The 25,943-nt window shown below is 41.1% G+C and overlaps 1 protein-coding gene and 1 long non-coding RNA gene across 3 annotated transcripts in view; one reads left to right on the top strand and one right to left on the bottom strand.

Annotated features, from left to right (window-relative positions):
- The window catches only part of LOC307181657, a 57,055-nt gene that overhangs the window by 27,146 nt on the left and 3,966 nt on the right, over positions 1-25,943 (top strand). The gene's annotated exons all lie outside the window — the stretch shown is intronic.
- Positions 8,052-25,943, bottom strand: part of ZEB1 (zinc finger E-box binding homeobox 1) — a 194,141-nt gene continuing 176,249 nt past the window's right edge. For both annotated transcript variants that reach the window (XM_079912317.1, XM_079912316.1), the window contains exons 6-9: positions 25,230-25,335; positions 12,653-14,463; positions 10,667-10,847; positions 8,052-10,541 (exon numbers count right to left, since the gene is read on the bottom strand). In XM_079912317.1, coding sequence (XP_079768443.1) covers positions 9,970-10,541; positions 10,667-10,847; positions 12,653-14,463; positions 25,230-25,335 — 2,670 coding nt within the window. In that variant the 3' untranslated portion in view covers positions 8,052-9,969. The remainder of the gene's footprint in view (positions 10,542-10,666; positions 10,848-12,652; positions 14,464-25,229; positions 25,336-25,943) is intronic.

A 25,943-nucleotide genomic window follows, 5' to 3' on the forward strand; every position in this document is an offset into this window, starting at 1 on the left:
CACTGTTTATTTTCTTGGCTTTCTCCACACCATCCTTTAATTCTTTGAGTATCTTTAAGACAGTTGTTTTAACATCTCTGTCTAGTAGATTTGCTATCAGGTCTTTTTCAGGGACAATTATGTTGATTTATTTTTTCTTTTGAATGAGCCACACTCTCCTGTTTCTATGCCTTGTGATTTTTGCTGTTGTCATTGTTGTCGAATACTAGACATTTGAATCTAATGATGTAGTAACTCTGGAAATCAGATTCTCCCCTTTCCCCAGGGTCTGCTCTTTGTTATTGTTTTATTTTTATAATCTGTCTCTGAGACAGGGATTGGTCTGAGGTGTAAACGTAAGGTTTTTCTCAAGTCTTTTCTGAGCCTCGTCCTGGGCATGTGCAGTCACTTTCTAATTTTCCCCATATATTAGTTGTTTTTGAATGTCCTCATGTCTGGCTCCTAAAGTGAAAAATGAATGGGGGACGGAAGTCACTTCATCCAGAAGGAGAGGGGCTTGTGACAATTGGGGGAGGAGTAACCACAGTGGCTGCCGCCTCTGTGATGAGAAGCAGGAATCCGCGAACAGAGCACAGGTGTCTGCTATTTGGAGCACAGCGCTCTTTTTGTCCACCCTGGATCCTGCACGCTGTGCGCAAGACACTCCAGCGGCATGCGTGCAGGTGCCTTTCACAGGCTGGGGTTGGGGGATAGGTAGCTGCTCCTGTTGACCAAAAATTAACTTTGGAAATTGACCAAAATTAGCTTCAATTTACTCTCCAAGTGTTCCCTTGGACACTAGTGCCCAGGGTACCAAACTAGTTACATCAGACATATTCTGCCTAGGTAATTGTTGTCTAGGTGGGGAGACAGAGCCTGGCGCTGCCTACTCGACCATCTTCCCACAATCCTTCCCCAATATGTACATTCTTATTATACCACAGGGCCTATCTCATAGTGCCATTATGAGGATTAAACAGGTTATAAGTATAATACAAGCATCCCAGTGTCTGACATAAAGTAAGTGCTCAGTAAGTATGAGCTACTAATTATATTAGTGGAAATTAAGGTGTAACTGCTAAGGAATTTGGCTTTTACTCCATAGGCAGTGGTCACACATGAACAGGGAGCTATAATCAGAGCTGTACTTAAGGAAAATGAATGGGCAGTATGTGAAGATGAATAGTTAGGAGAGAAACTCTTCTATAAAGCACCTACTACGTGTGCATATGCTTGAAACATTTGTACACATTTTCTCATTTAATCCTCACGAGGGAGCATATTAAATACATTTCATAAACGAAGAATCTGAGAAGTGATTCCTAACATTCTGAAATTTAAACCTAGGTCTGTCTGACTGGAAGAAATAAGTATTATGTATCGGAATAAGTATTATCAAAACAGAATAACAAGTGTTGGCAAGGACATGGAGAAATTGAAATGCTTGTGCTTTGCTGGTGGAATATAAAATGGTGTACCACTGTGGAAGACAGTTTGGTAGCTACTCAAAAAGTTTAGCTTAGAATTGCCATTTGATCCAGCAGTTCCACTTCTAGGTATACACCCAAAAGAATTGAAAGCAGGAGCTCAAAGAGATACTTGCAAGTCAGTGTTCACAGGGGCATTATTCACAATAGCCAGAAGGCGGAAACAACTAGATGTCTATCAATAGATGAATGGATAAACAAGATGTAACATATACACACCATGGACTATTATTTAGCCTTGAAAAGGAATGCAGTTCTGATACATACTACAGCATAGATGAACCTTGAGGGCTTTATGCTAAGTGAAACAAGCCAGACACAAAAGGACAAACACTGTGTGATTCCACTCATATGAAGTATGTAGAGCAATTCATAGGGATGGAAAATACAGCAAAGTATAATAGAGGTTAAAGAGGCTGGGGACAGGGAGGGAGGAGGACTTTTGGGTACAGAGTTCCTGTTTGCGATGATGAAAAATGGGTGGTGGTGATGGTTGTGCAACATTGTGAATGTACCTCATGCCAGTGAATCGTACACTTAAATGTGGTTCAAATGGTAAACTTTATATTGTACATATTTTACCGCAATAAAAAAGAATATACAAGCCCCAAAGTAATAATAATAGAATGTAGCGTTTTCTGAAGCGCCAGATGATTTTTAAAAAATTCTAACTTGCAATTTGCCTTGAATATGTCTGCATTTAAGAGATAGTCCCCTTCCCACCTTCTAGTACTCTAAGACTGAAAGAAGAAACCTACTCCAATAATAGAAATACTGAGTTACTGCAACACAACTCAAATATATACTTAGAACACAAGGACAGCGCTTACTACCTGTTGTTTTGATCTTTTAATTAATAAAGGAAATGGAGGCTTGGCAGCAAAAAGGATACTTTTTACAGTTTTTACAAAGGTGTATATCTGTGTGTCCACCACACTTCGTGTTATACTTTGCGTATCTGCTTTTCAGATTCATCCACGTTGTTACATGTTACTTATGGCTTATGTGTTACTTGTTCCCGTGTATGGAAATTCTGCAGTTGGTTTATTTGTTCCCTGGTTGATAAGATATTTGGGTTATCTCCAGTTTGGCTCTTATGACTAAAACTGCTATGAACATTTTAATACAGTTTTTGAGTGGACATATATTTTCATTTATCTTGGGTAGATACCAAGGAGTGGGCTTTCAAGGTTGTATATTAAGTATGTGTTTAACTTCATAAGACACCGACAAACTGTTTCCTAAAGCGGTTGTACTGTTTTAAATTCCCACCAGCCATGTAGGAGAGCTCCAGCCGCTCTATAGCCGTGCAGTATTTGGTGTTACTGATAGTCTTAAATTTTGGCCGTTCTCTTGGTAGCACATTGTAGCTTTACTTTGCCTCCCCTAATGCCTGATGATGTGGACCATCTTTCCATGTGCTCACTTCCCATTCGTATGTCTTCTTTGGTACAGTATCTGTTCAAATCTTCTGTCCCATAAAAAAAAATTGGGCTGTCTTATTAATATATATACATATATGTTAACAGTTTTGTTGAGATATAATTCACATACCATAAAGCCACCCATTTAAAATGTACAATTTTATGGTTTTTGTATATTCACAGAGTTATGCAAATATCACCACAATCTAATTTGGAACTTTCGACGGTCCCCAAAAGAAACCCATACCCGTTAGCAGTCAGTATCCATTCTCTCCCCACCCCCAGCCCTACTCTACTTCCTGTCTCTTTAGATTTGCCTATTTTGGATATTTCCTATGATGGAATAACAGAATATTTTATCTTTTGTGACTAGCTTCTTTCACTTAGTGTAAGGTCCTCAGGGTCCATCCATGTTGTAGCATGCATCGTACTTCATTCCTTTTTACTATGAAATCATATTCCGTTGTATGGACATACCACATTTATCTATTCGTTAGTTGATTGACATTAGGACTGTTTCCACTTTCTAGCTATTATAAGTGATGCTGCTGTGAACATTGTGTACAGGTTTTTGTGTAGACACGTTTTCATTTCTCGGGTATATAGATATACGTGTGCAAATATTTTCTCCCTCTTGAAGAAGTCTGTGTCTTCCCTCTTGATTTTCTTGACAGTATCTTTTGGAGAGCAAAATTTTAAAGTTTTCATAAATTTTAATTCATCAATTTTTTTCCTCTATGACTCATTCATCCTTTTTGTATCTTATGTAGGAAATCTTTGCCTAATCGAAGGTCACAAAGAATTTATGTTTTCTTCCAAAAGAGTTATTCTTCTAGCTCTTCTATTTAAGTATGCAATCTATTTTGAAACAATTTCTATGTCTGGGGTGACATAAGGATCGAGTTCATTTTCCTGCATATGGATATCTATCAGCAGGACGTTTTAAAAGATGATCAATTAACCATTGGATTATCTTGGCACCTTTGGCAAAAATCAATTGACTATGAATATGTGGATCTCCTCCTAACTTTTAACTCTGTATTCTTGATCTATATGTCCATTCTTATACAACCCTGTATTGTCCATTCAATACAACCCTGTATTGACTACCGTAGCTTTATAGTATCACTAGAAATCAGGTAGTCTAAGTCCTCCAACTTTATTCTTCTTTTCCAAAATTCTTTTGCTTACTTGAAGTCTTTTGCATCTCCATATAAATGTTGAATAAGCCTGTCAGTTTCTACAAGTATGTGGCTGCAGTTTTCACTGGAATTGTGTTGAATTAATAGATAAATTTGGGGAGGATAGGGACTTCCCTGGTGGCACAGTGGTTAAGAATCCACCCGCCAATGCAGGGGACACAGGTTTGATCCCTGGTCCGGGAAGATCCCACATGCCGCGGAGCAGCTAAGCCCGTGAGCCACAACTACTGAGCCCGTGTGCCACAACTACTGAAACCCATGTGCCTAGAGCCCTTGCTCCACGACAAGAGAAGCCACAACAACGAGAAGCCCATGCACTGCAACGAAGAGTAGCCCCCGCTCGTCGCAACTAGAGAAAGCCCACACACAGCAACGAAGACCCAACAGGCAAAAATAAATAAACAAATTTTTAAAAAAGTAAAAAAAATAGATAAATTTGGGGAGGATTGTCACAGCAATGACATTGAATCTTCTGATCAATAAAAATGGAATATCTTTTCATTTTCATTGCACCTTTAATTTTTTTCAGCTGTGTTTTGTATTTTTCAGTGCCTGGGTTTTGCCCGTAGTTTACTAAATTATCCCTAAATATTTCATACATTAAAAAATTAAATTTCCATTTTACCCTTACTATAAGAATATGATAGATTTTTGCATAATGACCTTATATCCTGTAACCTTGCTCTCACCTTTTCTAGTTGCTTTTTTGTAAATTCCTTTTTTTCGACACAGACAACCAACCTGTCTGCAAATAAAAAGTTTTACTTTTTTTTCCCCGATCTGTATGCCTTTCATTTTTCTTGTCATGTTGCACCTCGTGGGACCTCCAGTACAATGCTTAATAAAAGGGTGAGAGCAGATATTACTGCCTTGTTCATAATTTTAGGAGGAAAGCATTTAATTTTTCAAAATTATTAACTATGGGGTTTTTTTGCAGGTGCCCTCTATCAGGTTGAGGAAACCCCCTTCTATTCCTAGATTGCCAAGAACTTGCATGACTTGGTGTAGAGTTCAGTCAGATGCTTCTTGTACACCTATTAAGATGATACAGTTTTTCTTTTTGCTCTGTAAATATGATGTAAATGTGTAAAAACTGTAAATTTTTGGTTTACAAGGTGGTTTTTGAATGCAAAAACCACCTTGCAGTCCTGGGATAAATTCCACTTGGTTGTAATGTACTTTCCTTTTGATAAACTATTCAAAATGATTTCCTAGTATCTTGTCAAGGATTTTTTTTTTTTTTTTTTTTGCGGTACGTGGGCCTCTCACTGTTGCGGCCTCTCCCGTTGTGGAGCACAGGCTCCGGACGCACAGGCTCAGTGGCCATGGCTCACGGGCCCAGCCGCTCCGCGGCATGTGGGATCCTCCTGGACCGGGGCACGAACCCGTGTCCCCTGCATCGGCAGGCAGACTCTCAACCACTGCGCCACCAGGGAAGCCCCATTGTCAAGGATTTTTGCACCTACATCCAGGGAGCTATTAGTGTGTAGTTTTTGTTTCTTGTAATATCATTGTCTGGTTTTCCTATCAGGTTAATGCTGCTGCTTCACAGACTAAGGCGGGAAGTGTTTTCCTCTTTTATTTTCTGGATGAGTTTGTGTAGAATTGGTACAATAACTTCTGTAAATTTTTGGTAGAATTCACCAGTGAAGCCATCTGGGCTTGGAGTCTTCTTTGTGGGAAGATTTTTAACTAGAAATTTCTTTGTGATTGGACTAATCAGGTTATCTATTTCTCCTTTAGTGAGTTTTGGTATTCTGGACGTGACATTTTCATCAAAGTTGTCAAATTCATTGGCATAAAGTTCATAATACTTCCTTTTCATCCTTTTACCCTGTAGAATCTGCAAGAAGATCTTCTCTCTCATTCTTGGTGATTTGTCTCCTTTCTTTTATTCTTTGATCTGTCTGGCTAGAGGTTTATCAATTGTATTAATTTTTTCAAAGAATCAGATTCTGATTTCATTGATTTACGCAATTGTATTTGTTTTCTATGCCATTGTCTTCTATTATTGCCTCCTTTCTGCTTGCTTTGGGTTTAATTTTATTCTTTTCCTAATTTCTTAAGGTGGAAGCTTAGATGACTGCACCTTCTATTTTCTAATAAAAGTTTAATGTTATAAGTTTTCTTACATGCACTGCTTTACTGCACACTGCAACTTCTGATGTTGCATTTTCATTTTTACTTAGTTCTTCATAATTTATAACGGTCATATTTTACCTAGAAATGTGTTGTCTAATTTCCAGTAGTTTTGTGGAGGGGGGTGGATTTTCCAGATGTATCTGTTACTGATTTCTAGTTTAATTATTTTGTAGTCAGAGAAAAACCACTTTGTTTGCAATTCTTTTGAATTTGAGGGTTGTTTTATGGCCCATAAGATGGTTTCTCTTCATGAATGTCCCATGTGTTGTTGGGGAAAAATGTGTATTGAGTGGAATGTATTTGTTCACTAGAACAGAGGAATTTATGCTTTTTTTTTAGGTTCAGAAGACAAAGACCATATTGTGGTTGTTCTAATTGATCTTAAGAGATCTGTTCTGAGTTTGCATTTTCACGTTTTCAGGGCTAATTTTAAGTTTGCACACAGATTTGAAAAACCCTTGCCCTTGCTTTTCTTTTTCACCATGTTATAAAATGTATATTGGCCTTGCTGACATTTTCTACTCATGTTACTTAAGGCCAGGATTGAGTTTAAATGTAGATGGTGTAAGCTGCTCTTAAGTGAGATGTGAGGCAGGCTAGTTGAGGGCATGGCTCTTAGAGTTGGGTGGACCCATGTTCCAGTCTTTATTCTGCTACTTAATATGTCTGTGTTCATGGGCACATGGTCTTTCAATCTTGCAAGGCTTTTGTGAAATCAGCTTTGACAACAGCAGTGAAGCACCTGTGTGCATGGTACAAGTCAGGGACAAATGACACTCTTGCTGTTACGGGGCTTGGGGGAGTAATGGGAAGCATTCGCGCGGTTTCATTTTCAGAACCTGTCTGATGAACCTGGATCCCTTTCTTAGCCGTTTACCCGTATGTATCGAGAACTCTGCCTTCTTTGAGCTGCTCCTTAGTGATTATAGCACCAATGTCTCCTAAGAAGGGTTATTTACTCTTATTTTCTAACCCTATACAATGCATTTGTTTATTGGGTAGCTCTTCTCAGTGACGGGAGAAATGAGGCACCATGCTGATAGCGATCACCTAGGAACATGAGGCCGTAAGAAGGGGAGGGTCGTCCCATCAGTTCCTACCAGAGGCCTTGAATGCCTGTGTCGTGTACCATTGGGTTAAGCACCAGAAAGACGACACCTAGAAATAAGCTCGCAAATCAGAGGAGAAAGGCGACGGGAAAGGTATAGTTTACAATTTGTCTGCTATGTCGTGTTCCGTAGGGCCTGAGTAAAAAAATTATTAAATTGCTGAAATCACTGAACATACATAGAAGCAAAAGAGTAGTAAAGACAGACACAGCTGAGCCCTGTTAACGTGCAAATTATATTCTCGTTTGACCAACGTGGCCGCATGCACTTGGGCCGGGCACTCTGCCGGGCGGGTGACCCAGCGGCCGACACGGCCCGTCCTGGTGGGCGGCGTGCGAGCCACAGCATAAGGGCTGAGATGACGAGGCAGGTACAGGGGCTGTGGGAGCCCAGAGGAAAGGCACCTAGTGCAGGCTTCCCGAAGGGTGAGAGGCCACGGGGTCAGGAGTGAGGGGCGAAGGGGTTCGGGAAGAGGAAGCAAGCTCTGGGGAGGCCGTTCGTTAGTTGTCACCTCTGACCTTCCCAGAAACACCCAGCCGCGGGGAAATGCACGATTTAGCAGGGAACGTCTACACCATCCGGTCTCCCCAGACCCAGCCCAAGATAAACCAAGCACAGGATGACGGTATAGTACCCCCATGTGTGTTACAGAGTTTTCCAGAGAAAATCTTGATAATGATTAAAAGAATGACCGCAAGTAAGTCAGGCTTGTTGATGCATTTTATTGTGAGATGGGGGAGTCTGGTAAAAAACTAGAAAATGACCATGGTGTAACAAGGAACTTAAAAATGAAGAGTCAGGTTTGTAACTTACATACATGAATACAGGAACAAATTGGCACAAAATGTTAAACGTTGTTCCCAACACTGTTTACATAAGGTCGCCCTAGCTTGGCTTGTAAGGAACGAGACTTCATGGTTAGACTAATCTCTTCATAAAACCGCAGAGCAGCATGCTGTTAGTCACACAGTGAATTTCAGAATTTAATAGTTTTATAGTAAAAACTGGGTAAAGGTAAAATGACTTGATTGTAGTTGTAAAACTAATACATTCCCATTTAAATTCTGTTCTACAGTCCAAGGCAAGTATAAATGTTAACATAACACTGTTAAATCAAATCTCAATGCAAGAGAACCAATTGCATCTCTACTTTAAATCTTATCAACTTTCCAAATTTTCATACTAAAATATATTATTGTATTAATACAAACTACAGTATTATACACTACACTGTGTAATAAATAAAGAAATATAAAAATAAGACACATAAATATAAAAGTTTTCTAAAACTAAAAGTACATATGTCAGTTAAGAAGGGTATTAATACTGCCAGGTTTGAAGACATACAGTACAAAAATGCTGCACAGATCTATAAACTAAAAGAAAGAAAATAATACTGATAGGTAAGAATCAGCTAATGTTGTTAATAAACTGGGTCCATAATAACTAACATTTGGAAACAATTATGAGCCAAATAACAATGGCAGGTCCATGTTTGAAATGCAAGTACATGGATAAAGCAGATTAGAAAATTTCCCTTTCATTTCTGTAGAGAAATTCTGAAAGTCAATTAACGCAAAATGAATACGGAGGAATTATTAAAGGGTGAAATGTCCCAGTGTTTGGCTTCTCTGACAGAGTCAGTGGTTCTGAGTTTTATTTTAGAATTTCGATACAAGAAACAAATCAACAAATGCTAGTTATTGTAGGCCACGCATGAACGGAGGCTGGTCAGAGCCTTGAAAATACTGATAAACGGCACTTAGAGCACACAGGTCTTGCTTAAGGCCAAAGGAGATACAAAGCTTCATATCACATCCTTCATATTTATCACGTACTCAAACACAATTACGAACACCGATCTGACGACTCTGCTGTCCTCACCAGTATCAACACTGTTAGTCCCTGCAATCAGAGCTCAACGGCAATCTTTTCAACTCCATTTAAACCACATGAGTAAGAAACTTCAGCTCTTCTATCGGCTGCTTTCTTAAGGCTAACGATACACTTTAAATGAGAATACGCTCTACTATGACAGCTAAATATTAGAAGTTACTACCTTCTAGACTGAATTTAGAAATGGTAGTTAGCACGGTTTGGAACTGCATTATACTTCTCCGTGAAGGGCATTTTGTAGTGCAGAAGTTCTCACATTTTAAAAAACATAATAAAATACTGAAGCGGATTTAGCATATGTTTACCAATAAAAAATTATAAAATTTCTCCCAATTGTACAGCTTAAGAATAAACCAACGTTAAGAGTGATAATTAATACTGATAAAATGAAACAATGCCAGATGCTTGTCTAAGTAATCAGTTTCCTTTGACCTGTTGCATCTTTGCTTTCTGAGTCATTAAGTTTTCTAATCTGCTTCACGTTACAAACTTGTTCCTAACTTTGAAAAATGCATGAAAAATTACTAGGTCTGAGGTTCAGGCACACCCGGATTTTTTTTTGTGTGTGGTTTTTTTTTTTTTTGGTATTTTGTATTTTTTTAAATTTTTACTTTACACAGTAGTGAACAGAAATCACAGTATACAGGTTACTGTGTTTCCGTGAAAAGCATGTATAACATAGAACAAACTTCATTACCAATTAGAATTTTCTTTCTTTCTAGAAAAACGATCAGGCTTCATTTGTTTTCTCTTCAGACACCTGCTCAGCGCCCTGGCTGACTTTGTGTTCTAAGCTGTGGGCTGGGCTTCCAGCTCCTGCGCTCTCCCTCGCACCTTCGGAGTTGGCTGGCCCCTCCCCCTCGCGCCCCTCCCCCTCGCGCCCCTCCCCCTCGCGCCCCTCCCCCCCCTGCGGTCCTCCACTTTCCTTTTCCTCCTGCAGGTCTTCCATCTCCCTCTCCTCCTCCTCCTCCTCCTCCTCCTTGTCACTGTCCTCGTCCTCCTCCCGCGTGGAGCTCTCCCTCTCGTCCGAGTCGCCCTGCGAGGGGGAGGCGCGGGCCCCCGCGTGGTGCGCGGGCGGGCCCCCTGGGCCCGCGGCCCCTGGCTCGGGCCCCTCGGCCTCCCTCTTGCAGTAGGAGTAGCGGTGGTTCATGTGCTGGGAATAGGAGCCCGAGTGGGAGAAGCGCTTCCCGCACTTGTCGCACTGGTAGGGCTTCTCCCCGGAATGCAAGCGCGTGTGCTCGATCAGGTGATGCTTGTGTTTAAACGCCTTTTTGCAGATGCCGCACTCGTGAGGTCTTTTACCTGATAAAATAAGGGCACAGCTATGAAATAAGATGGCATTAAGCCGACAGGCTTCGGGGCACTTCAGGTTGGAAATGGTTATAAATTTGTTTTTCCAAAACTGCCAGGTTCACGCGCATACATACCTGTGTGTTCGTATTTATGTCTCAACAACGAGCTACTCTTCTGGAATATCTTGTCACACAGATCACAAGCATACATTCCATTTTCCGTCTTCCGCATTTTCTTTTTGGGTGGCGTGGAGTCAGAGTCGTTCTGATCTTCTACATTGGATACTCCTTCGGAGCTAGTGTCTTGCCTTTCATCCTAGAGGAGACAAAGGAGGAGGAAAACTTCCTTTCAAATTACAAGATAAACAAGAGACATAAACAAAAGCACAGATTAAAGAACGACTGTGATGTACACTTTCCACAACTTGACCAAAGCAGGCTCCAAGGGGAGGGCCAGGTGACGGGTGGGGCTGACACAGACAAAAGGGAGGGGCGCTACAGCCGCGACCGCAGCAAACCCAGGGCCAGCTGGCGCCGAGAAGGAAGGACACCGAAAAGAAATAATACAGAACGCAGTACTAACACAGCCCACCTAGTTCCGTATGAATCGTTAACTTATGAGAAGTTGGCAGAAGGTTTTAACTTACGAGTTTGCGGAACAATCACAGGTTCGTGACTGCATCACTTACCTTCACTTTTTCATTCTGGGTTTCACTGAGCAAAAATTAAGATTCTGTTTTTTAAAAAAGTGGTCTTTAAATTGTATCTTCCAGAACCTTCGAGTTTTGTGAACTAGACTCCATTGTCTCCCTATCACTTTTTTAAGGAGCAAGATGGAAGCAATGTAGGAGGGTCCACATCTCTAAACAAGGACACTTGCTAGACAGTGCATCTTTGGAGTTTCGGGTTAGGGATGGGGTTGGGGAGGAAACCTGGGCCTCCTGCCGGTAGAATAATTCTTCAGGGAGCCTGTAGTGGGATTGGGCCCCTAAGATCCTGTGTCTTTTCTGAAGTCTTCCATTCTAAACTCACAAATTTTCTACAAGTTCAAAGGTTTTCCACGTTTCTCACGGCTTTGTGAGGCGGGAGAAGTGCCGACATTTTTCTGGCATTTGCGAGCTGCTAATGGTGCTAAAGGGACTCGATTTTCAACGGTAAATAACGTTGTGGTTATGTTTGTGGTTCCCTGTTTATTATTCAAAGGCATGAAGAGTGTTTCATATACCCCAAATTTAGACTTAGTGAGAAATTTAGCCGTGTGAAAACTTTTTCAAGAGTTACCACAATTACGGGAAGCCCACTGGTAGCAATAGTTAAGGAGAAAAAAGCAGCAAAACACACTTGAACAGGATACTGTAATTATTTTAGCTGCACCTACTTATAGCAAATATTTGGAAAAAAGGTTGAATCAAATGAATACTAGAGATAAATTCAATCAGAAATTGATGGAAAAAAATGGAGAGACACAAGGTCAGTGACATAGAAAAAGCCCGGACAGTGAGACACACAATCACACGCATTGGTTCTATCAAAACCGTCATGGATCTGGGGGCAGTTAAAGAGGAAACTGCAAACATAGATTCACAAGTATATTCCCTCATATATCATTACGATTGAACACTATTTAGTTTACAGCTTACAAAATCATTGGTAAATTCACTAGATGAATTCTTTATATACTTAATTTTTGTTTGTTTAAAGTTTTTTTTACAAACAGAGGTGTTAACACATAAAAAGGGATAGCTAAGTTGGCCGGGTGTGAAATGTCTGTGAACAAATTCTCATTTACGAATGATCATAATCGACACAGAACGTTAACGAATTTTGGGATCTGACTAGAAAACAGAAGTCTGGTTAGTAAGCATTCCAGGTTTACTTTTCTCTTCTGTCTCTAGTTTCAAACAGTCAATATTTAGCTGAGACTCATCGACCCTTTTCTCAGCAGAATAACAAAACTGCCGTTGAAAAGTACTAAGGCACACATTCATCTATTTCCTTTCAGAAATGACAGCTTAACAAGCTGCTTGGCTCTCTTGGGACTGATTTTTATTAGAAAAATTCAATGAAAAAAGTCAAACGAGCACTTGACCAGTAGAGGCCGAGGGTGCGGGCATTCTTTACCTGATTTCCGTTGGGCGGGGCCACCCTCAGGGCTGCTTCCTGGGCCGCCGGGCTGACTGCAGTCGAGTACGTGTAGGCGACCTGGGGGATCAGCAGGGTCTGCTTGTTGGCCGCCAGCGCTCGCAAGCACGGAACGCTGTTCTGGTCGGCGATGGCCACGATCGTGGGTAACTGGGCAGTGACTGTAGGTATAGCAATATTTATGGGGTTGGCACTTGGTGGGATTACATTTACAACTGGTTCTGAGTCTGTGACACAACTGTCCTTTTGTGGCTCCTTTTTTGCACAAGACAAGTTCAAGGGTTCTTCCTGGACAGAATAAACACTGTTCTGGTAAACACTAGTGATAGTTGACCTTTCCAATAACTCTCCCTGTTGCTTTGGTAGTGAAAGATCAAGAGGTTCGACCTGTGGCTCTTCCTGTGCCCCTTCTGCCGGGTACGAGTAACCCTGTGCGTTTCCGGAGGAGGAGAGGTTGAGGGGGGATGGGGACGATGCGCTGCTTCTGGAACCGTTGACCGCGGAGCCCACTGGTAGGACGGGGGAGCCGGTTATCTTCAGAGGACTCTGGAGATTCCTCGTGCCGTCCGGGGATTCATCTGCGTTTGTGGGCTGAGGCTGGTCATCGTTCTTAGCAGGGATGTTGGCTTTGCCTGGCTCGGGAGAAGATGCCTCAGAAGACTGCACTGACGTCTGTCCCGTCTGCATCTTTTCAAACCACTTTTTCACTACATCCGGCGGTAGGTTCACTGAGTCAGCAATTTTTGAGAGCTCTTCCGCACTTGGCTGTGCATTCAGAGCATAATATGCTTTCAGAAGAGACAGGAGGTTCTTTAAAGGTGGCTGGCTGGGAGACAGGCTGCCGTCTCCGGACCCCGAGGGAGCAGAGGCCTCGGGCTTGGCACCTTCTGGCGTGGGGGGCAGATGGGGCTGGGCGGGCTGCTTCAGGTCATAGTGCTTTAGCTCCGGAAGTGCGCTGATGTCCCCTGGACAGTCGTCACACAGGAGGCAAGTGCTGTCGTTCCCTCCTCCTTCAAAGCTTTTGTCCTTCTCAGATTTAACAGTAAGATCTTCTGGTAACTTTTCACTTTTGCAACTGTTGGTGGGGACTGGATTTTCTTTTTTTAAATTCTGAGGAACAACTTGAAGTTGGCTAGGTTGTTCAAGACTGTAGTTAATGATGATTTTGGTGGTTCCATCTTGATCCACCAGAGGAAGACTGATGGCTGAAATAACAGAATGGCCACCTTGCTGGATGGATGATGCGCTGATTGTTTCTTGTTCTTTGGATGCAAGATTGGCTTGATTATTCTCCAAAACTTGCCTGATTACATTACCATCTACTGCCACTTTAAGTACATTCTGAATATCACTTAAATTGATACTGATGGGGGACACCAACCCCACCGTTGGCAGAACAACGGCTTGCACCACACCCTGAGGAGTACTGGTTGCCTGCAAGGGGCCACCACCACTGAAAACCCCATTCTGTAAAGGGGTTGAACAGTTGATTCCTGAAGCAACCACTATGGGCTTGAACTCATAATCCACAGGCTCCGTTTTGATTTGGTTTACGGAAAGTTGTTCTTGGAAGGGCTTATTCTCTATCTTCTGCCGTATCTGTGGTCGCGTGGGACTGCCTGGTGATGCCGAGAGAGATGGTGAGGGACACTGCGAGGTCTTGAGCCCTGTTCGTGGTCGCCCGTTCACAGGCATCAGGCTGATACATTTCTTACTGCTTATGTGTGAGCTATAGGAACCGGAATGGGAAAAACGTTTCTTGCAGTTTGGGCATTCATATGGCTTCTCTCCTAAACAACAACAAAAAATTACATTCATAAATTTTTACGTATCCACGTTTTTCCTAAAACAAGCAGTATCAATTTCAAAAGAGGTTACCATGTATATTTGTAATATAATTTTATTTAGAATCATCACTTTACGTTCAAAACCTACGTAAATGTCATAAACACCAGTAAAACGTGAGTCTGAACTACGTGCTAACCAATTAAAGAATCTTCTCAGCATATGTGTCCAACATTTCTGCAAACTTTTAAAAGTTCAAATCATTCTCAAATACCAAAAAATTACATCCTACTCTTTCAAGTAATTTTTTTCTTATCCTGTTTCACCAATTTATGTAATTTTCTATACTTTATTCTACTTAACCATCTGTAGGAGAAATTAATATTAGAGGAAAGAAAAGTAAATCTCCCATAAGGCTTAGCATGCATGAACATCTCGCCTTAACTGTGTGAGTCATGAATATCTATCCTTCCCATATCCACAGGTTTCCTTGAAAATATCTTTTTCAATGGGAAGAAAACTTGAGATACAAGGTATTGTTAGAAGCCGTGGCTTATTAAACTGGGATATATGTACTTCTGGATATATCAGGCAATGTTTCACTGGGTATGAAAAGCATCTTACAGTTTCAATTTTAGCGATAGTGGTTATGGTAATTTAAAACATGTAAATATTAAGACACAGATTAGACTGTGTTGCACAAATGCAACGTTTCTGTGAAACGTTAGGAAAAAAAACAAAGAAGCTTCCTGCTTACAGAGGCCTCCTTTAAGTTGCTTCCCTAGACCTTCCAGGGTACAAGGCATTTATTCTTCTTGGCCAGTAGGGATACTTGGACAGAAAATTTTGAGAAGCACTGAGCTACATGAAATATTTACATACAGCCTATTTCTCTTTTCCTTTTGCTTTAACCTATAGTTCATCATTTATAATTTAAAGGTTACTGATGCCCATTTTCAGGGAGGTAGCAAACTCCAGGTGTTGTGGGCCGTTTACCTGCACCTGTTACAGTGCAGCTCAGCAGCTCACAGAGATGCTCTTTAAAAACCTTCTTTAGATGAATGAATGGCTAATTATGAAAATTATGAAATGTGACGATGCTGATTATCTACTCAGTAGCAAAATTAAAGCTCTTTATCTCCCCCCCTTTTTTTTTGATGTTTATAGCCACTTTATTTTTTTTAATTGATGTATAGTTGATTTGCAATGTTGTGTTAGCTGCTGGTATATTCAGCTTTATTCTTTTTTTGAATTTTTGAAATTTATTTTTTATACAGCAGGTTCTTATTAGGTATCTATTTTATACATACTAGTGTATACATGTCAATCCCAATCTCCCAGTTCATCCCACCCCACCCCCAACACATTCCCCCTTTCTTTTTTTTTTTTTTTTAAACCCCACATTTGTTTATTTATTTATTTTTGCTGTGTTGGGTCTTCGTTTCTGTGCGAGGGCTGTCTCTAGTTGCGCCAAGCGGGGGCCACTCTTCATCGCGGTGCGCGGGCCTCTCACTATCGTGGCCTCTCTTGTTGCGGAGCACAGGCTCCAGACGCGCAGGCTCAGTAGTTGTGGCTCACGGGCACAGTTGCTCCGCGGCATGTGGGATCTTCCCAGACCAGGGCTCAAACCTGTGTCCCCTGCATTGGCAGGCAGATTCCCAACCACTGCGCCACCAGGGAAGCTCCCCCCTTTCTTTTTAATAATTAAAAGGAAAGCAGCAGGAAAGTCGATGTAAGCTCTGCTAGTAATGTAACTTCAATGTTGTAAACTTTAAAACAAGTGCATTATATTTTCATAGAAATTTATATCTAAGAAATCAGAACTGGAAGGAATCTAATAAGCCCTCTATGTAGCCTCCTTCTCAATGAAGAGTTCATTTTGTATCATCCTTGACACTGGCTCATCTCTGCTTAACCTCCTTTATTAGAAGGAGTCTCCTGCCGCTGGACAGCTCTGTGGAGGACAGTCTCGTCTGGCTCTGCTGAGGACCGTGGGTCTGGGTTCAGATTCTGGCTCTGTCGCAGGCTGTTCTCTTAACCTTTTTAAGCCTCAGTGTTTTGGTGCATAAATGTAGGTACATCCTCGCTGGACTGTTGTAGCAGTTATGTGAGATTATATAGCAAACCTCAGTGTGCTCTCGAGAAGTGTTAGTGATTCCTTCCAAAGGCGGTGAGACAGAGGCTCAGTACTAAGCCAGAGTCCGCTGCTTGGAGCGCCTACTTCCCTGCACTAGTTTGCTTCTGATGCCACAGAATTGGGTTAACTTTTCTTCCACGAGCCAGACTTCCAAACTGATGAAGAGCTGTCACGTGTATTCTTCAATTTCCCTTGTGTACGTTGAACATATCCGGGTCTTTCACGCGTTCCTTGTGGGACGTGGTTTTTAGAACCCTTACTCGCTTGTTAACTCACCTCTGGAAATTCTCCAGTTTAATCAGTATCTTTCCAGTGGGATGCCTGAAATATGATTCATTACTCAAAATGCATCAGATAAAAATTTCCAGTGGCCGTAAAATAAGGGATATGTCCTAGTATCTCTCCTATTTTAACATTCTTAATTATTCGGTGGCATTTTTAGGTGAGCTACGCTTGTTCTCCTGCTCTCTAGGAAAATAAGCATATGTAATACAGGTTACTTCTGTCTTTACAGACAGGGAGGTAGAAGAGCACTGTGGGTACGGCAGTGGCTTTGGAGACAGGATGCCTGTGTCAGAGCCCCAGCTCTGCCATGTCCCAGCTGAGTGACTGTGGACAAAGCTAAGCTTGCTGAACCTCCATTTTCTCATCAGTTTAAAAAAAAAAAAAAAAAGAGGAAACGGTAGCATCCACCTCACAGGGTTATTGTGAGAACTATATGACTTAATGCATGCAGATAACTAGAGTGTGGCTGTACAGAGTTAAGTGTTCAGTAAGTGCTAGTTATCATTATGCTTATTGGGAATCACCCTGATACTTTACCACTCCTGCAAAGAAAGTCCGCAGGACAATTATTCTAGAGCCAAAGTCACTACGTTTGTTAGAAAAACTCTTGTTTCTAACTCTGACTTCATAGCTTACGGATGATAGACGAAGCACATCAGCTCGCTTACCAGTCGACCTGGGTCAGTGTTTGTAACCACTCAGCCCTGGAGGTCGTATCAGGAGGGTGTGCTGCTCAAAGTTACATGTACTGCGAACACTGACTTGCTTTTAATGGCTGGGTGGGTGTTCGGGTGCACCTGATGTAAAGGTTTTCCAGGCTAAAATGACTGTGAGGCCGTGGAACAAACCCAGGTTACTTGCTGGGAGGATCCCAGCCCAGGTGCAGGGGCTCCTTTGCACCCCCGTGTGTGGTGTGGCGGCCTTCTCACAGCTCAGTTCCCACCCATGTGTGAAGTTCACATGACGCGTGACACCCGTCTCTGCATAGGGTTCATTTCATGGGTATCAGAAGAGACCAACTATCCGGGCAATTTTAGGGCATATAATCGAGGACCCTGACCCTCAAGGCCTTATGAAAACTCAGCTGAGAAAAAATTACAGAGGATCCCTGAAGGATATGCAGTTCATTCATTCCTAGATACTCTAAACAGTGCTTTCAGAACCATCTGTGGTGAAGGATCATTTGTTTTTTCATTAAAAAACTTTCCAATCTCCTATGGACCAATATTGTATGAAATACAATGAAATTGTCACAGCACTGTCTTGGTATACTAGTTTCTCAATGTATCTGCGATGACACTGAGTAGCCCTGCCTGAACTCTCCCCTTGGAATAAACCATCCGGGAGCCGTAGACTGGGACGGCATCCATCGGCCACCCTGGGACAATGCTTTTTCTGAATTGCACTTTGGTGAAATATCATTGGCCTCTATTGAAGAATCTTATTTTAGAGAGAAAACACTATCAAATGCTCTGCTGTATTATTTTAAGGATATTTCTCAGGATATAAATATTTTGTTCTTTATTCTTTTTTAACTTAATTTTTACCATCTTTATTGGAGTATAATTGCTTTGCAATGGTGTGTCAGTTTCTGCTGCATAACAAAGTGAATCAGCTATACGTATACATATATCCCCATATCCCCTCCGTCTTGCATCTCCCTCCCACCCTCCCTATCCCACCCCTCTAGGTGGTCACAAAGCACCGAGCTGATCTCCCTGTGCTATGCGGCTGCTTCCCACTAGCTAGCTATTTTACGTTTGGTAGTGTATATATGTCCGTGCCACTCTCTCACTTTGTCCCAGCTTAACCTTACCCTCCCTGTGTCCTCAAGTCCATTCTCTACGTCTGTGTCTTTATTCCTGTCCTGCCCCTAGGTTCTTCATAACCTATTTTTTTTGATTCTATATATATGTGTTAGCATATGGTATTTGTTTTTCTCTTTCTGACTTACTTCACTCTGTATGACAGACTCTAGGTCCATCCACCTCACTACAAATAACTCAATTTCGTTTCTTTTTATGGCTGAGTAATGTTCCATTGTATATATGTGCCACATCTTCTTTATCCATTCATCTGTCGACGGACACTTAGGTTGCTTCCATGTCCTTGCTATTGTAAATAGAGCTGCAGTGAGCATTGTGGTACATGACTCTTTCTGAATTATGGTTTTCTCAGGATATATGCCCAGTAGTGGGATTGCTGGGTTGTATGGTAGTTCTATTTTTTAGTTTTTTAAGGAACCTCCATACTGTTCTCCATAGTGGCTGTATCAATTCACATTCCCACCAACAGTGCAAGAGGGTTCCCTTTTCTCCACACCCTCTCCAGCATTTATTGTTTGTAGATTTTTTGATGATGGCCATTCTGACCGGTGTGAGGTGATACCTCATTGTAGTTTTGATTTGCATTTCTCTAATGATTAATGATGTTGAGCACCCTTCCATGTGTTTGTTGGCAATCTGTATGTCTTCTTTGGAGAAATGTCTATTTAGGTCTTCTGCCCATTTTTGGATTGGGTTGTTTGTTTTTCTGATATTGAGCTGCATAAGCTGCTGGTGTATTTTGGAGATTAATCCTTTGTCAGTTGCTTCATTTGCAAATATTTTCTCCTTTCTGAGGATTGTCTTTTCATCTTGTTTATAGTAACCTTTGCTGTGCAAAAGCTTTGAAGTTTCATTAGGTCCCATTTGTTTGTTTTTGTTTTTATTTCCATTTCTCTAGGAGGTGGGTCAAAAAGGATCTTGCTGTGGTTTATGTCATAGAGTGTTCTGCCTATGTTTTCCTCTAAGAGTTTGATAGTTTCTGGCCTTACATTTAGGTCTTTAATCCATTTTGAGTTTATTTTTGTGTATGGTGTTAGGAAGTTTTCTAATTTCATTCCTTTACACGTAGCTGTCCAGGTTTCCCAGCACCACTTATTGAAGAGGCTGTCTTTTCTCCACTGTATATTCTTGCCTCCTTTATCAAAGATAAGGTGACCATATGTGCGTGGGTTTTTCTCTGGGCTTCTATCCTGTTCCATTGATCTATCTTTCTGTTTTTGTGCCAGCACCATACTGTCTTGATCACTGTAGCTTTGTAGTATAGTCTGAAGTCCGGGAGCCTGATTCCTCCAGCTCTGTTTTTCGTTCTCAAGATTGCTTTGACTATTTGGGGTCTTTTGTGTTTCCATACAAGTTGTGCAATTTTTTTGTTCTAGTTCTGTGAAAAATGCCATTGGTAGTTTGACAGGGATTGCACTGAACCTGTAGATTGCTTTGGGCAGTATACTCATTTTCAGTGTTGATTCTTCCAATCCAAGAACACAGTATATCTCTCCATCTGTTTGTATCATCTTTAATTTCTTTCATCAGTGTCTTATAGTTTTCTGCATACAGGTCTTTTGTCTCCTTAGGCAGGTTTATTCCTAGGTATTTTATTCTTTTTGTTGCAATGGTAAATGGGAGTGTTTCCTTAATTTTCTGTTTCAGAATTTTCATTATTAGTGTGTATATAGGAATGCAAGAGATTTCTGTGCATTAATTTTGTATCCTGCTACTCTACCAAATTCATTGATTAGCTCTAGTAGTCTTCCGGTAGCATCTTTAGGATTCTCTAGTACAGTATCATGTCATCAGCATTACTTCTTCTTTTCCGATTTGGATTCCTGTTCTTTTTCTTCTCTGCTGTGGCTAAAACTTCCAAAACTATGTTGAATAAGAGTGGTGAGAGTGGACAACCTTGTCTTGTTCCTGATCTTAGTGGAAATGCTTTCAGTTTTTCACCATTGAGAATGATGCTGGCTGTGGGTTTGTCATATATGGCCTTTATTATGCTGAGGTAAGTTCCCTTTATGCCTACTTTTTGGAGGGTTTTTATCATAAATGGGTGTTGAATTTTGTCAGAATCCTTGCATTCATGGGATAAATCCCACTTGATCATGGTGTATGATCCTTTTAATGTGCTGATGGATTCTGTTTGCTAGTATTTCTTTTTTTTTTTTTTTTTACGGTACGCGGGCCTCTCACTGTTGTGGCCTCTCCCTGTTGTGGCCGCCTCTCCCGTTGCGGAGCACAAGCTCCGGACGTGCAGGCTCAGCGACCATGGCTCATGGGCCCAGCCGCTCTGTGGCAGGTGGGATCTTCCTGGACCGGGGCACGAACCCGTGTCCCCTGCATTGGCAGGTTTACTCTCAACCACTGTGCCATCAGGGAAGCCCTAGCCTTTATTTTAAAGTCTATTTTGTCTGATAGGAGAATTGCTACTCCAGCGTTCTTTTATTTCCATTTGCATGGAATATCTTTTTCCATCCCCTCACTTTCAGTCTGTATGTGTCCCTAGGTCTGAAGTGCACCTCTTGCAGACAGCACATGTTTCTGTATCCATTCAGCCAGTCTTTGTTTTGGTTGGAGCATTTAATACATTTACATCTAAGGTAATTATTGATATGTATGTTCCAATTACCATTTTCTTAATTGTTTTGGGTTTGTTATTGTAGGTCTTTTCTTTCTCTTGTGTTTCCTGCCTAGAGAAGTTCCTTCAGCATTTGTTGTAAAGCTGGTTTGGTGGTGCTGAATTCTGTTAGCTTTTGCTTGTCTGTAAAGGTTTTAATTTCTCCGTCCAATCTGAATGAGATCCTTGCTGGGTAGAGTAATCTGGTTTTTAGGTTCTTCCCTTTCATCACTGTAAATATGTCCTGCCACTCCCTTCTGGCTTGCAGAGTTTCTGCTCAAAGATCAGCTGTTAACCTTATGGGATTCCCTTCTATGTTATTTGTTGCTTTTCCCTTGCTGCTTTTAATTCTTTGTATTTAATTTTTGATAGTTTGATTAACATGTGTCTTGGTATGTTTCTCTTTGGCTTTATCCTGTATGGGACTCTCTGTCCTCTTGGAGTTGATTATTTCCTTTCCCATATTAGGGAAGTTTTCAACTATAATCCCTTCACATATTTTCTCAGTCCCTTTCTTTTTCTCCTCTTCTTCTGGGACCCCTGTAATTCGAATGTTGGTGAGTTTAATGTTGTCCCAGAGGTCTCTGAGACTGTCCTCAATTCATTTCATTCTTTTTTCTTTATTCTGCTCTGTGGTAGTTATTTCCAGTATTTTATCTTCCAGGTCACTTATCCGTTCTTCTGCCTCAGTTATTCTGCTATTGAGTCCTTCTAGAGGATTTTTAATTTCATTTATTGTGGTGTACATCATTGTCTGTTTGCTCTTTAGTTCTTCTAGGTCCTTGTTAAATGTTTTTTGTATTTTGTCCATTCTATTTCCAAGATTTTGGATCATCTTTACTATCATCACTCTGAATTCTTTTTCAGGTAGACTGCCTATTTCCTCTTCATTTGTTCAGTGTCGTGGGTTTTTACCTTCTTCATCTGCTGTGTATTTCTGTCTTCTCATTGCCTAAGTTACTGCATTTGCGGTCTTCTTTTCACAGGCTGCAGGTTCTGTTTTTGGTGTCTGCTCCAAGTGGCTAAGGTTGATTCAGTGGGTTGTGTAGGCTCCTAGTGGAGGAGACTGGTGCCTGTGTTCTGGTGGGTGAGGCTGGATCTTGTATTTCTGGTCGACAGGACCGTCCGTGTCCAGTGGTGTGTTTTGGGGTGTCTGTGACCTTATTATGATTTTAGGCAGCCTCTTTGCTAATGGGTGGGGTTGTGTTCCTGTCTTGCTAGTTGTTTGGCATGGCCTGTCCAGCACTGGATCTTGCTGGTCACTGAGTTTAGCTGGGTCTTAGCATTGAGACAGAGATCTCTGGGAGAGCTCTCGCCAATTGATATTACATGGGGCCAGGAGGTCTCTAGTGGACCAGTGTCCTGAACTCGGCTCTCCCACCTCAGAGACTCAGGCCTGACACCCAGCTGGAGCACCAAGACCCTGTCAGCCACACGGCCAGGTATGTGGGGAGAGTCTTGCCTATTGGGAAGTCTGTGGTCTTCTGCCGGCATTCTGTAGGAGTTGTTCCATATGTAGATGTATATCTGATGCATTTGTGGGGAGGAAGGTGATCTCCTCGTCTTACTCCTCCGCCATCTTGAAGGTCCTCCCTGTTCTTTATTCTTAGTGATGCTTCAAGGAACAACTTTCTCTATGGACTTAGTATCAGGAAGGGTTGTGCTTTTTCCAGCAACTGATTCTTTTTACTTACAGTCAGTCACTCTGGGTCTTGGTTACTAATTGTAGTTTTCTTACTTCCGAAACCTTAGGGTCTAATTTGTGGTCACTTCTAGCATGTGCAAAGGATTTTATATATTCCTTTTGTTCTCATGTTTACTTCATGCCTGTCTTACTTTCTTAACTTTATTTTTCTTAAATGTTTTTAAAATTTTTGCTGTATTGAAGGTGTACAAGCCTCATAGTAAATAATTTTAAGAATAAGAGACATAAATACATAATGAATGGAGAGCAGAGCGCAGTGGAAGTTTTGGTTCTACGATGCGGCCTAAATTTGCCTTATCTTTTACAGCAGCAGCATACTGTTCGCTCATACAAAGCTCTTCACCATCGAAACTCCTGAAGTTTTTCTGTAGGTACTACAGCTACTAGCTCCCTACTTGATTGAGGTTGATTTTTGAATATCAACGTAGGATTCTGTGATTATTAACTTCTTGTTTCTAGACTTATATTTTAATGTTTGGTGTGATCTGTGCATCCCAACTGCGTATCATCTATAGATCTGATAAGTCCTCTTGTATGACTGCAATAGGACCATATGACATTCACTTTGTAAGTGAATCTTACTTTAGGAAGGGATGCTTCTGAACTCATTCTACAAGGCCAGTATCAGCCTGATACCAAAACCAGACAAAGACACTTTATAAAAATCTACAAACTCATAGAAAAAAGAGATCAGCTCTGTGATTACCAGAGGCGGGGGGTGGGGGGGACCTGGATGAAGGTGGTCAAAAAAGGTACAAACTTCCAGTTATAAGAAGTTATAAGATAAGTAAGTACTAGGAATGCCATGTATAACATGATAAGTATAATCAACACTGCAGCATGTTGTATATGGAAGCTGAGAGTAAATCCCAAGAGCTCTCATCACAAGGAACGTACTTTTTTCTATAATTTTGCGTCTGTATGAGATTATCACAGTAAGTTTAGTGAACATCCATCATTTCATGATGTACGTAAGTCAGATCACACTGTACACCTTAAACTTATCAGTGCTATATGTCGATTATAAGGCCGGAAGAAAAAAGGACAGTGGTGTAAGAGGAGAAAAGGTCCATTTAATATATATATTAATATATGTTAATATTAATATATATGTATAAAATTGATGAAAACTGTTCAATGGCACAGGAGCTGAGAAGCTGAGAAACAGGATCCTATTCCAGGCTCTAAAAGACAATCTTTACTTTCCAGACACATTATAATGTGTAAAAATTTTAAACTGTATTTGTATGAGTCTTGGTTTAAGTGGTAACTTTAACATTATTTAGCCCTCAACAACCAATTCAGCACAACGTCTATAAATGCAATTCCAAAATAAAACACAGATATCACCAAGCAGCCCTCATAAGGCCACCCAACTCTACTCTTCTTGCAGGACATTTGTGAAATCTTCACAAAATAAGCGTGTGCAGACACATAATTTCCCACTCATGAGCTAACCACTGTTTTTCATTAAAATTATTTAAGTCTTAAGTCTTAAGTAATATATCAGAATTAATCAGGAGACTAACAGAGTTCATAATGCAAATGTGGGATACTTTCTAGGTTTTGAGAGCTTTTGTGGAAACAAGTTTCTAAACAGACATAACATTTTTACCATATGGTAATGTTCATTCTGTACCTAAAGCTGCAGACAATGACTAGTGTAGAAGGGAAGGGTGAGAGGAGGGCAGAGCACATTTCCCTCCTCTAAGTCCCCCTTCACGCCTCAGTCCGCGCCCTGCTGTGCTGCCCTCTCCCGCTGACTCCACAGCGCCCACTGCCACCTCCTGCCTCGAGTTCCATTTCTACTCCTCTCAGGTAGAGTGTCTTCATCTCCTCCTTTCCTTGTGCACATGGTACCCCGTACCCTTTATCATTCCCTTGTTAACTGTGCAGACATTCACCAGAAAGCTGAAGTGTTTTCAGGTTGTATGTCTGGTTAATGCATGCTATTCTGATGAGGAAATTTGGAGTATGTTCTATTGACTTGCTATACTTTAGTATACTTGCTATACTTTATACTTGCTATACTTTAGTCAAAGATTAAGATTCCAGTAAAATACCATTTACAAGCAGAAGATTTCTCCAGATTAGTCTTTATCCTAAAAGAAAAGCAGCATTTCTAATCATGTGTGTCGATCGCATGTGATACTAATTTATTACCGTAATTGCTATGATATTCACCATAGACAAAGAAAACAAATATTTACCACTGTGGATTCTTAAGTGCTCTTTTAGATGGTGTTTGTATTTGAAAGCTTTTCCACATTCAGTGCACTTGAATTTACGATTACCCCCAGACTGCGTCACATGTCTCTGTAAGAAAGAATTGGTGTTTTATTTATAAAGCAAAAAGGCTTTAGAGATAAAGAACATCCAATCTACTAAAAGTAAGGTTTTGGTGATTCTCAAATTTTAACAGTCACAAAAATCTAACACTAGGAATATTACCAAAAGGAGGTTGATCATGGCAACAGAATTTTGACATAAAGGAAAATCTCCACTTCCTAAAGGATCAGAAGTGTGAAGCAGCACAGCATTAGCACAAACACTACGCACTTCGCTAGGAACTAGAGGCCGCGTCGCCTGCAGTCCGATTCACAGATAACGGAACTGCAGTCGAGAACATCCGTCATCTGTCTGTAGCACAGTTACTACGCAGAAGAAAGGGCCGGGCTTTTTCAGCACCGTAGCCTGTCTCTAGTAAGTTTGGTATTTCCAAAATGTACCTTAATCTGATGATTTAAAAAGTACTTCCATGTTTTTCAGCCCAATATGGGTGGTTGCACTAGCTTTCTGCCTGGCTTACCAAGTCCCCACTTCTGTATACTTCGAATCTATCCTGTACCCTCTATTACTCTTACAGAAGCACCACTGGAATTGAATTATTCAACCAATTCTGCTCATAGATTTCTAGAGGATTC

This window comes from Stenella coeruleoalba, assembly GCF_951394435.1.
Source record: "Stenella coeruleoalba genome assembly, chromosome: 2".
Taxonomy (NCBI): Eukaryota; Metazoa; Chordata; class Mammalia; order Artiodactyla; family Delphinidae; genus Stenella; species Stenella coeruleoalba.